Source organism: Piliocolobus tephrosceles, chromosome 5 (assembly GCF_002776525.5).
Source record: "Piliocolobus tephrosceles isolate RC106 chromosome 5, ASM277652v3, whole genome shotgun sequence".
Taxonomy (NCBI): Eukaryota; Metazoa; Chordata; class Mammalia; order Primates; family Cercopithecidae; genus Piliocolobus; species Piliocolobus tephrosceles.
Genome location: NC_045438.1, coordinates 115946080 through 115959584, shown reverse-complemented (window position 1 = coordinate 115959584; position 13505 = coordinate 115946080). Strand labels below are relative to the sequence as shown.

General features: G+C 41.1%; 1 protein-coding gene across 4 annotated transcripts in view; it reads left to right on the top strand.

Moving 5' to 3' along the window:
- FBXO9 (F-box protein 9) overlaps positions 1-1071 on the top strand; it is a 37032-nt gene extending 35961 nt beyond the window's left edge. For 3 of the 4 annotated variants that reach the window (XM_023223014.2, XM_023223013.1, XM_023223012.1), the window contains exon 13: positions 473-651. In XM_023223014.2, the coding sequence (XP_023078782.1) occupies positions 473-581 (109 nt within the window). In that variant the 3' untranslated portion in view covers positions 582-651. Of the gene's footprint in view, positions 1-472 lie in introns of all 4 variants that reach the window. The other variant, XM_023223011.1, reaches the window with a different exon arrangement.
- The last annotated feature ends 12434 nt before the right edge of the window (positions 1072-13505 follow it).

Below are 13505 nucleotides of genomic sequence, written 5' to 3'. Positions count from 1 at the left end.
CTTAAAAATTCTACTCTTAGGAATCTCTGAAGGACATCAAAATCACCTGATTTTAAATTGAGAAATAGTAGACACAATCTAAATCTCCAATTAAGTAAACTGTGGTACAAGCCAACAGTGAAATATCATCCGCACTAAAAATGTTTTCTGAAAAATAATGGTATGGGAAAATGCAAATAATCAAATGAAATAAAAAGCAGAATTACTAACTTTGATCTCAAGAAACACTAGAAAATATCCCTCATATGGCTCTATCTGGGTGTTGGAATTATGAGTGATGTTTCTGTATACATTTCTAAATTTTCTGAGTTTTCTACAGTATGCCTATATTATATAGAATTTCCTAAGATGAATTAAAATAAAAAAGGCTAAAGCATAGAATAACCTTCCCCAAACACACAGGATTTTTAAATGACTTGAAATTTCCTCGTATTAGTAATTTTGTGCTTTTTTTTTTTTTTTTTTTTTACAGATCAACTGGTGAGACTGCAGTGAGTGCTTTTGAGATTGACAAAATGTATACCCCCTTGTTCTTCGCCAGAGTAAGGAGCTACACAGCTTTCTCAGAAAGGCCTCTGTAGAGCCTCAAGTCCAGTCCTCTATCACTTTTGCATGAATTAAAGTATATAGTGCAAAAGAGCACCTAAGTTATAAATGTGTATATATATATATGGAATTGGAACTTTATTTTAAATTGTTGGAGTTCTTTTAAGAAGAGTATAAATTGATTATTTTTTTTATTTAAAGGGATAGTTGATTCTTGGGGTGTTTTGAAATTAAGTTGGAATTAATTTGCTTAAGCATATTTATGTTGTGAGAAACCTTAATATGAAGTTTATCATGCCCTTTTTCAAGCAGATTTATGAGCAGATTTCTGTCACATAAGTCGTCTTCTACTTGAGCATCCTAATATTTAAATGCATCAGGGGAGAGCTCCACTGGATAAGCATTTTATTTCCCGCATGGCATAATGTTTTTGCACTAAAGGCTCAAAGTGTGAGAACCTGTTCTGGATTTGTTTGAAATTGTTTCACCAATAAAGATCATAAATAAATGTTTCTTTCAAGAAAATATATTTGGATGGCCTTTTAAAAATAACAGGATATTTAATAAGAGTCCTAAATAGCCAGCAGAGACTTTAAGAATCGTTGCCCCTAGCCAGGTGTGGTGACTTGCACCTGTGGTCCCAGCTATTTGGGAGGCTGATGCAGGAGGATAACTTAAGCCCAGGAGTTTGAGTCTGGGAGTTTGAGTCCAGCATGGGCAACATAACAAGACCCTGTCTCTTATTAAAAGAAAAAAAATAATTTTCTCATTTCATCATTGGTCTTTATATGTAGCCACAAACACTGACCTCATATAGGCACCTTACCAATATATGACATTAAGTAAGAGTGGAATCCCTTAGGACTGGAACACTTCAAGCTCAACCAACTGACTCAGTTGTCATTCTTCACAAAAGAATAGTAGAGGATCATGTAAACCTGAGCCTGACTCTTGTTCCAGTATGAAACTTGGGGGAGAGCACCAGCCACCTTGGAAAATTGTATCTTACCTTTTTACTCAAAGGAGTCCCCCTTCCCAGTAACAGTCCTATTAGTGTTTAATTCCAGAGTTTGTGTCTGGTAGACCTCTACCTGATTTAGATTTGGTTTTGATGTTTCAACCATAGTTAGAGACAATTTCTCATGTACTTTCAGAAATCAATATCTGCAGCCACTGTTACTTTTAATTGACATTAAAAGACACTTCATAGGTTCCCACAATTCAGTATGGGTTAGGCTTTTTAAAAAGCAAACACAGACCAGGCGTGGTGGCTCATGCCTGTAATCCCAGCACTTTGGGAGGTGGAGACAGGCAGATCACCTGAGCTCAGGAGTTCAAGACCAGCCTGGGCAACATGGCAAAACACCGTCTCTACAAAAAAAAAAAAAAATTAGCCAAGTACAGTGGTGCATACCTGTAGTCGCAGCTACTTGGGAGGCTGAGGCAGGAGAATTGCCTGAACCTGAGAAGTGGAAGTTGCAGTGAGCCAAGATCATGCCATTCCACTAGCCTGGGCAACACAGTGAGACCTTATCTCAAAAAAATAATGATAGTACATGTTATGTTAAAGGTGAAAACTATACATCAAGTGTGCATACAGAAGGAAGAGAATTGGCCAGGTGTGGTGACTCACACCTATAATCCCAACACTTTGGGAGGCCAAGGCAGGAGGATTGCTTGAGGTCAGGAGTTTGAGACCAGCCTGGACAACATAGCAAGACCTCATCTCTTCTAAAAATTAAAAAAAAAAAAAAAAAAAAAAAAAAAAGCATGGTGGTGCACACCTGTGGTCCCAGCTAGTTCTTAGCCAGGAGGTTGAGGCTACAGTGAGCCAAGACTGCACCACTGTGCACCAGCTTGGGTGAAGGAACAAAACCCTGTCTCAAAAAAAAAAAAGAGTTCTTAGTTTGACCTTTTGTAGCAATCTGAGAAGTATGTTTTTCAAGTTGGAAAAGGGAGAAAAGCAACTTGCCTAAGATAAGGTAGCTCTTCATGATATGACTATTATTTTTGATATACAAATAAATAGAACATGATTAGGACATAAATATAGCTAGAAAAATATATTCCTAAGGAAAGTGAGATTTGAGGAGTCCCTTTGTTCTGCAGCATCCCTAGACTGAATGATCTGTTGCAGATGATGCATACCAAGTTCAAATTTAAAGATTTCTTTGTAAGCAGTGAAGTGACTTTCACTTATCTAACTTGGAACTGGAAAAAGGAACTTTTTTCCAGATTACATTTTCTGTATATTTTTAAAATGTCTTTTTTTAAAATACAAAAGCAATATATATTTGTTGCGAGAAAATTAGAATACACAGATAATTTAAAAATAAAATTAAAAAAACACCCAAAGATAACCAGAAGAAAATTTTTGCTGTGTAACCTTTTTCTTCTGGTCTCTGCAAATCCTGCCATAGAAGCTTTTTTTTTTTTTTAACTTCAGGTGTGTCCTTCCTTGGCTCTATTAGCACATTACAGAAACCAATACTATGAAAGCTGGCAGCAGTATCTGGATTAACTTTTTAAAAACAATGAAAGCATTTTACAGAAATTTCATTTCAGATAGTGCTGGAACTGTCTGTGTTCAGGAGATATCCCCAGAGGGAATCTGGCCTGAGCACCATCATGTCTAATCGCCTCCTCCTGTCTTGCATTTTCTTCCCAGCCCCCTTCCTACCCCTTAGCAGAGGGCCAGGTAAGAGTGCTTGGGGCCCATAGGAGCTGTGGTTGTAGACTTCAATTACACCCCTAGCCCCCAGGGAAAAGCATTAGCTTTGAATCCTCAATCCCAGGCCCTCAACCTATGGTGTTTATCTTTGGATTATTCTGTGCATCTATTAAAAATGGGACTATATTGTAAATAATGCTTTGTAAGCTTTCTCTCCCCACATAAGAATGCCATGTAAGCATTTTGTTAAATATTTTTAATGACTTTAGAGTCCAACTTTATACTCCTCTTTATGCATTTTGGTTTTCTAATTTAATGCTAGTGTAAATGTTTTTGGAATAAACATTCCTGTGGCTAAATCTTTGCATACTTCTTGAATTATTACCTTAAGATGTTTCCAAGAAGTAGAATGACTGAATCAAAGAGTGAACATTTTAAAATACCTTAAAATATACATTTTTGGTAAATAATATATATACTCTAGAAAAACTGGAAAATAGATGAGCAGACAAGAAAATATAAATCATCTGTAGTCACTTTTTGATTTTAATCATCCTGGCCTTTCACATGTATGTGTGATTTTTCAGTCATACATTGAAACACTTCCAGTTCTGTCTCCTTTATCTGATGCTTTCATGCTCTGGATCTTAAAACCCAGCCAATCATTTCCCCAGTAATGGATGCTGAGTGTCAGCAACAGCTCTAGGTAAGTTGGCAACCATGACATGTATGGGCTAAGGCTCGCAAGGCTTCTCTGGCTACGGAGAATCTAACTGCAGTCAGAGCAGAAACAGAAGCCAAGGTGAGGCAGTGGGATCCCAGTTTCACAGTGACCATCCATCAGTCACTATGACCAGTCATGATAGCCTCCACATCCAAAAAGTGATTTCAGTCTTTGGTTATGTGTAGTGAACAACACCTGCACATTTATCTCCACTGTCTCCTGAAATTCCGCTAAAATGGTAGTAAAGAAATAGAAAGGGCTGGGTGCGGTGGCTCATGCCTATAATCCCAGCACTTTGGGAGGCTGAGGCCAGGGTATCACTTGAGTGAGGGCAATATAGCGAGTTTGAGGGTAACACAGGGAGACCCCTGTCTTTCAAAAAAAACAAAAAATAAAAGGCTTAAGTCCTTCAAGACAGGGAGAAGAGGAGAGGTGCTGAAAGCAGACAAGACAGATTAGGATGTGGAAAATAGAAAGCAGGTGGGCAAGTGGTAAACTGGTATTAAGAATGGGCTCTGTGTTGAAGTGCTAGATCCACGACTGAGTTTGAGCAAGTTGGTTAACTCTCCATGTCACAATAAATTACAGGAAATATTGTCATAGTATCTACCCACAGAGTTGAAAGGAGTAACGGATAACACTCCATGTTAATTGCTTAGGACGATGCCTGATTGAGTTGGTGCTCAATAAATGGCAGCCATTATATGTATTATAACTGTTGCTGTTCCAGAGAGATCTGAGACGTCAGCCAGAAGCAGGGGAAGCTAAAAAGGGCAACTCAACTCAAGTAGCCTCCCACGGAAGGTAAAGCACCACATGGAAACAGCAAGACCCTGCGGGAAGGATCCCCAGCCAATTCCCAGAACTCAAGTTGTCAGGCTCACACCATCAGGCAGGAAAGTGGAGCCTTCCCTTCTAGGAAAAGATCCCTCCCCCCAAAAAAAGACCTGCGGATACTGACATTTAGTAATCAACAAAATAGGTCCTCTCCCATGCCTCTCAGTCAGCAAGTATCACCTACCCACTTAGTTTCTAGTCAACATCATAGTGGCTGCTTCTTGGCTATCAGTGGACAAGCAGGGAACACCAGGCATTTGAAGAGAAAGTCTAAATGAGTGACAGAGAATCAGACTTTTTAAGTAAGCAGAGAAAGGGGATGTGATGGAAATCAAAAAATACAGGTAGTAGAAGAAATCTGAAAGACAAAATTCTATTTCTTCAGAGACATGGAAGAAGAAACAGGAACAAAAGGCTATTAGAAAACATTGGAAGTCAGATCCTTTGAATAATACATACGCGGTAGCCAAATATTTTTAAGTGTCAGATGACACAGAGAATGTCAAAGCTGGAAGTTTCCCTAGAGGTCATTTACTGACCAACTATCCCCATGTGGAGGTGAGGAAATGGGGGCTCACGAAGGGTGAACTTGTTTGCCTCAGGTGGTAAAACCAGGACCCTCACAAATTAAAGGCGTGTATTCATGCAGAGGACAAAATAGGTCCTCTCCCATGCCTCTCAGTCAGCAAGTATCACCTACCCACTTAGTTTCTAGTCAACATCATAGTGGCTGCTTCTTGGCTATCAGTGGACAAGCAGGGAACACCAGGCATTTGAAGAGAAAGTTGTAAGTGCAGTTGTAAGCACTCAGTAAATTCTAGTCTTAATAATGTTTATTAAGAACTTAGATGTCACTGCATGATCTTACTTATTTGTAAAATCTAAAAAAGTCAAGCTGATAGAAGACAGTAGAGTGGTGGTTACCAGGGGCTGGAGGGAAGGGTGGATGGGGAAAGCAGAGATTTTGGTCCAAGGGTATGTAAAGTTTCAGCTAGGAGGAATACATCCTAATGATCTATGGCACAACATGGTCACTGTAGTTATTAACAATGCATATGTTTAAATGGCCAGAAGTGTATATTTTAAGTGTTCTCACCACAAAGAAAGGATAAGTATATGAGATGATAGATATGTTAATTAATCTGATTTGCTCATTTTGCAATGTGTACATGTATCAAAACACCACATTGTACCCCACGAATATGTACCATTATTTGCTAATTTAACAATGCAGAGAATCAAGAACTTACATGTTCAACCTGGGCAACATAGACCTCATCTCTAGAAAAAAGAAAAACAAAATTGAGTCCCAGCTGTTCGGGAGCCCGAGAAGTAGAGGCTGCAGTGAGCCAAGATCATGCCACTGCACTCTAGCCTGGGCGACAGAGTAAACCCTATTTTCAAAATAAAGAAAGAACTTATATGCAAGTAATAATAAAGTCATTTAAAAACGCTGAGAGATTATGTGTTAAGTATGGGACAGAAGGCCTTCTTTTATATGGATTATCTCATTTGTGCTCACAACACACAGGTATTATTGTTCCTATTTTATAAATAAGAAATTTCAGATTAAGATAGTTTAAATAAACCTGTCAAGCTCATCCTGATTACTGAATAGTGAAGCAAAGCTAACTCCAGAATGCTTTCTCATAGCCAGAGCCAGGAGTAGAGTCCAGTTCTAAAGAAATAATATCAAAACTCCAATATGTTACAATTCCCATGGGAGCTTAGACCAGTGCTGCCCAGTAGAAATATAATTTGAACCACATATGTAATTTTTAAGTTTCTAGAGCCATTTTTTATTGAAAAAGTGAAGTTAATTTTAATAATTTATTTTAAGCCAGTACTATCCAAAACAGTATCATTTTGACACATACTCAATATAAAAATTACTAATGGGATTTTTTTGCACTTTAAAAAAATCTCAATCTTTGGAATCTGGAGTATAATTTACACTTCCAGCACACTTCGATTGGCTTAGCCATGTTTCAAGTGCTCCTAGCTACATGTGACCAATGACTACCGTAATGGACAGCGCAGCCATCAACCAAGGGGTGCATCATAAGAAAGAGAGTCAGAGGATGGTTTGTGCCAAGTTCAACCTCAGTTTCTCTCCTCGTGTAATTGGCCTAGGGATAGGTAAGCTGAGCGGGGAGCTAATTCCCAATTAATCGTTAGGCTCAGTGCCTACATATACTTTTCCTGATTCCACCAGAAGGTGTCCCTTGTCTGTCTCCAAAATATTCCACATTGCCTCTATCGCAGCAGTTATCATACTCCATGCTAATTCTGTTTTTACATGCTAATGGCCTCCATCAAACTGTGGGTTGAGGACAGGGCCCATTTCTTTTAAATCTCTGATTCCAAAGCACCTCTCTGTTGTGAACATGAGATAAAAGAATCCCTATAAAGCACTGGATACATTTCATGGGTTCTTGATGCTCTATTGGAAGAAACGAACAAAAGCATGCCTTTGTCACTAGGTGACACTCTTGTCCCAGGCTTTTTGTTTTTGCTCTTATTCTTCATGGTGTTAGAGGGAGCTGATTTTCACATTCACAAGAAAATAGAAGCATCCCAGATCTTTCTGGCTGACCTTCAAAGCTCCAAGTGACAGGATCTAAGATTTAAGGTGTATATTCAAAGGGAAATGCCATATTGGTGACAGTGCCCTAACTCCTGTCATGCCAGCTCTTCAGCAAGCAGTCCAGAAATCTCAGTTTTCTTGTTTTTGTTTTGTTTTGTTTTTTTAAATCTGGCCAGTTTGTCCTGGCTGCGTGAGGAAATTGAATATCCTGATTTGGAACGAATAGGAAAGGGATCCTGGGATTAGTATCTGGGGTTGGGGTTGTTGAGAGCCAGAAGAGGGGCCAACTTGTCCCCATTTGACAAGCAAGTGGCCTGATTTGTGACTCTCTTGGGAGGCCCACAGCCCCTCTTGCTGGGGTCTAATGCTCAGTGCAGAGTTTTGGGGGGACCACTGTTAAATCCACTCAAGGCCTCCATATTTGCACCTTCGTCTTATGAATCCAGTAAATATCTAGCAGCAGAATTGAGATTCAGAAAACTGTGCAAGACTATCCTAAGAATGCTGGCCAATTCTGGACATGGTGTGCATGTGTGTGTATGGTAGACTGAAGAAGGATAGTGTGGAGATTGCATAAGCAACATAGGCTTCTTTGTGCTGAAATGGCTTTTCTGTGCAGACTGTTCTTTGAGTCCTGGAAATATATCCAGCCCAATTTATTGTATTCAGGTCAAAGTAGCAGTAAGTTGAAACCTGCTATATAAGTAGGATGGTCAAATAGTCAATTTATTGTCAAAATCAGGACACTTTTCAGAGGAAAGAGTAGTGTTTTTTTGTAATTGCGCTGGAACAGCAAGCAAAAATCGGGATGCTCCTGAGCAAACTGGGATGGATGGTCACTCTATATACAGGCGTGGCAAGTGCCCTACATTCAGCTTGTTGTCAGATGTAACTCAGAATGAAGGTTATCCGTTCTGTTCTGGCTATTTTTCCTCCTCAACAGAAGGAAATACCAGCGTTGTTTCCTAGTGTATGATGAGCAGAGTGACTGCGATCAGACCTCACTGATTTCCATAATTTTACTAGGAAAACCACTTTGCAGAAGGGTCCAACGTATCTGTTGCCCTGCAGTGGATTCTGAAGTCCCTCGAAACGCTCAGTGACTTCTGCATTTGGCTAACAGAGGTTTTGGTACCAGGAATTCCCGACAGCTTAAAAAAGTGAATCCATATCAGATATCAGTTTCTACTTTTCTCATGATCTGTTCTTTATTTCCATCTGATTTCTTTAAAGACTAGCTAATTTCCTCCAGGCCTAGACCTATAATCCCAAATTAATGTGGACAGTTGCAGAGAGATATCTTTCTTTGCCTTATAGTTTGTATGTCCTTGAAGCGTATGTCCTAAAAGCAAAGTCTCCTCTCCTTGCTTGTTCCTTCATCCCCAACAGGGGTGTGTACCTCTGCATGATCTCCTAGAGGAGTGGATTTATTTTGAGCACTGCGATATAAGAAGCCAGCTGCATGGTGTGGTGCAAAGACCACAAACTGGATCAGAAGACATGAGATCAGTGAACCTAGTACAGATCCTGCCCCTAGTAGATACTCAGTAAATGTGAGCTGATTCCCAATCAGATCATTATAGTTAACCATTGCAGTGGAGGGGAGACTTCTGTGGCCTCTACCAACACTGTGTCAGAAGAGTTCTTTGCCTGGGTGCCCCCCAGTTCAAACCTAGTAGATGCTAGGACCATCCAGAGCAAGTGAGAACTACCAACACTGAGGCCTCTACAGATCAAGGATCTTTCAGCTACGGATCCTTTAAATCTTAAACATGATTCCTTTAGGTCCCTGGGGACCTGAATAAGAAAGGATCATATTCTACCCAGACATGAAAAAGTTAGGCCTTTCTCTAACTCAGAATTTGACAGGAGAAGTAAGGAAGTATCATAAAACAGTGGACAGAATCAGGACTTTGGGGTTAGATAGCCCTGAGTTTTTAGTTGTTGTTTTTGTTTTTTTTGGAGATGTAGTCTCGCCCTGTCACCCAGGCTGTAATGCAGTGGTGTGACCTCCTGAATTGAAGGGACTCTCTTGCCTCAGCCTCCTGAGTAGCTGGGACTACAGGGACACCATGCCCAGCTAATTTTTTTGTGTGTTTTTAGTAGAGATGCAGTTTCACCATATTGGCCAGGCTGGTCTTGAACTCCTGACCTCAGGTAATCTGCCTGTCTCAGCCTCCCAAAGAGCTGGGATTACAGGCATGAGCCACTATGCCCGGCCAGCCCTGAGTTTGAACACCTACCCTTACCAGCATCTACTTAATCGAAGTCACTTAACACCTGGAGCCTCATTTGTAAACTGGGGATAATGAAAACTACCTGCAGGGTTGCTATGGCAACAAAATACTACAGATGTTAGGTTCCAGCACATAATAGACTCTCCATATGGAATCTATTATTATTTAAAAGGACAGTAACACTTAGGGTCACTTGAGAAAATAGCTCTGTACTAAAAAGGAACCAATGACTGGGAGATGCCAGAAAGAAGACTCTAAAATCAAATCTCAAAACAACAACCCTAAGACTGTACTTGTGAGCCATTTCAACTATGTAGTTTATAGGAGAAATCCCTTTACACTACAGCAAGTTAAGCTTCAACTTAAATCAACGGCTGAGCTTGATTCCTTGGTAGTGGTTGTCTGAAGTACTGGTTAAGAAATATTCTGCTGCTGAGTCAGCTCAGTGGGGATGCGTGCCGTGGCTGACTGATCAGCGATGCCTGCTCTGGGCACAGGATTGGGAAGCAGAAGCAAGCATACCACGTAGTTACCCTGTGTTCCTCACCCACCAGCAGATGAGACTGCTCTTAATACAGGGAAGAATTTGCAAGTCTAGAACAGCACTCAGGCTTTGGGTAGCTTAGGGGAAATAAATGAAAGGTAGTGATGCACCAAAGACTGATGCAAATAGGAAGATTTGGAAGATCATGGGAAATTTTGATAGTATGTAGGCTAAGTTCAGTGATTTCCTAACTCTACCCAGGGGCAGCCCCACAAGGGTAGTCAAAAGGGCCTGAGCAATTGCCTCTGAGAGCCAAGAGAAAATTCTGAATATTGGGAAACCCTAAGTCAGTCCACAGAGCGTGAGTTAAAGTGCAGGAGGAGATGGGAAGAGCAACAGAGTATAAGGTAAAATTAAAGCAAATGCCCAACCTTGTCTTTGGAAACATTCAATTAAGAAGCAGTAGCTTGGGCTGGGAGCAGTGGCTCACGCCTATAATCCCAGCACATTAGGCCGAGGCTGCTGGATCACCTGAGGCCAAGAGTTCGAAACCAGCCTGGCCAACATGGTGAAACCCTGTCTCTACTAAAAAATAAAAAAATTAGCTGGTGTGGTGGCACATGCTTGTAATCCCAACAATGTGGGAGGCTAAGGCAGGAGAATGGCTTGAACCTGGAAGGCAGAGGTTGCAGTGAGCCAAGATCACACCTGGGCAACAAGAACGAAACTCCATCTCAAAAAAAAAAAAAAAGCACTAGCTTGGAAACAACCAAAATGGTCGCAAGAAAGCTTTAAATGCCCCACAAAGTAATGCTCCTTCCAAAAATCTAATGGCCTTCCTGTAATTGCTGAATGACGTCTCAATACATCTGTTTTGAGAGCTCTAATCTTGAGCAGAATTGAGTAAGAAAAAGTACAGCCTGTTTCTTTCTTAATGACAGAGTAGAAAAGATGACCTTTACAGAGGTCATGGAGATTATAAATAGCAAATTCCTATTCCTAGCCCTGCGTGCCCCCTGCCCCAACTCAACAAGAAATAGCAGCATTTGAAGCAGACCTTCTGAGTTAGGAAAAATAATCCTGAAGAACTTGAAGAGTCAGGAGAAAAGTAAAGATCAAGAGCCTTAACTTTAAGAAAGAACAAGTTTTGGAACAGGCTCTTCTTCTCCTACCAAGACTGTCATTAAGCAAGTTTCTCTTGACGTGAGGACAGCTGCTCATGTGGCCACTTTGTTGCTTGTACCCCGAGGGTGAGCTGCATGGAGGGGCGTGGTACATCTCTCCCCCAATCTTTCTTTTTTTTTTTTTTTTTTGTAAATCTTTTTAATTTTGGTACCATTCCTACTGAAGTAGTTCTGAGACAGCCAATATTCTTTTGTCTTTTCTTCCTACATTTTCCAGTGGCACAGCAGACTGGGAAGTATCTGTGACATTTTCAAACTTTTTGGCAAACATTAATATATCAATTCTGGCAAATGCAGAGAGGCATTAAAAGAAATTAGGAATTGCCCATAAACTTACCATCAGAGATAACCACTGTTTACATTCACTGGCTTAGTATATATCATTGACTAATGGGTACCCGGGTCATCCTGCTCCATACGTGCTGTGGGACGTTGGTATGTTAGGAAGAGGTTCTTAGTGTCTCCTGGCCACTTTCTCACCAGGAGCAGTACTGGCAGGGTTTAGGATGGGGGAGGCAGAAGAAGGGGACAAAAACGGTGATCACTACAATGCTGAAAAGTTGGGGGGCAGAATGGAAAGTATTTGTGAGCATGGTGTAAATTTAACGCATTATGCTTATAGATGTGGCAACACAAATGGTTGAATGGAGGAATAATTTGGTGACAATTAGTCTTCTCTGATGTGTTCTGGCAGGTGAAGAAGTATTTCACAGTTTGAGAAACATCTTTCAAGGCCTAATTTCTTCACTCCTCAAGACCTTTGTTTACACCAGATCAATTGTGCAAAGTTCCCTGCAACCTAGAAATGAAGTAATTGTTTCAAATCCGTTTATGGGACACAGAGGACACAATGAGATTTTACCGATAGTGCCTTTAAATCTCAGCCTTGGGTCCCACCCCTCTACCAGGCCACGTTTCTCTAGTTAGGCAGTGACTGCCCGATTTACCTGGATTGGTAGAGGTGATGGGGGAATATAGAGGGAGAAAGACTCATTAGATGCTGTTCTAAGATTAGCTCTAGTTCCTGATCATTGGAACAGTCTTTGGAATTCTCTGCTCAGTCCTGGGAAGATGTCGTCAAAGGGATAATTGCCAGAATGGTGCAAACACTGCGGGAGAAACAGTAGATACACTCACCAAAAAGATAAGGAGGTGTTTTCTAGAAAGATGGCCCCTTTGCAATTAGTGACTATTCAAAATTAAAACTATCTCCTTTCAGTTACCCAGGTAACTGCCATTCATAAATGCCTGAGTTGTGGTTGCATCTACCTGTGTGCAGAAAAACTGACCACAAGATTTTCAGGACTCAGAGGACTGAATTGAGGGGTCGCTGCCTCTCAATGAGTCAGAGGAGCAGGGTGTCTTCCTCAGGACTCACCAGGAACAATAGGACCCATGTGATGAGATTGGGCCCACCTGGATCATCTGGGATAGCCTTCCCATCTGAAGATCCTCAACGTAATCACATCTATAAAGTCCTTTACTGCCACGTAAGGTTTTGTCACGGGTTCCAGGGGTTGGGACGTGGACATCTTTGAGGGACCATCATTCTGCCTACCATAGCCATGACTTCCTGGGCTATAGCAACACTGCTCACACTCTATGCCTCCACTTCTAGGGATCTGGACACAGGTTATGAACTCAGAGTTTTTAGAAGATGGTGTCACTAGAGTAGGTATTAATATTAGCCTTAGCACAATACCAGCAGTTTGGCCGATATCTAGTTTTCCTTCAGGTGCCTGTAGACATTTGCATTTTGGCACTTCCATCAGCTCCCAATCCCTTTCCTCTGGCTGGCTCAGAAATACATAGCACTGTGCTTGACCCTCTGGTAGGGAGGGCTAAAGAAAGGTCCACCCCCATTTTATCCCTTCCCCTCACTTTCCACCACAGATAACAACCCAGATGGATGCAGTGGTGTGTCTTGCTGTTGGCAAACACCATGGGGAGTGAGTTGTGCCAAGTCTCTTGCCACATCCATGCTATGTCTCTCCTAACTCCTCTGCAACTCCCTCTCTCCAATTCTCTCCTCAACACAAGACACCTGGGACTGCAGACTGGCTTATGAAAAATGTAGATAATAATGTGCAAACAGATGGGTGTGGTGGCTTATGCCTATAATCCCAGCACTCTGAGAGGTCGAGGTGGGCGGATCACCGGAACCTAGGAGTTCGAAATCAGCCTGGGCAACATAGCGAAACACTGTACAAAAAATGCAAAAATTAGCTGGCCGCG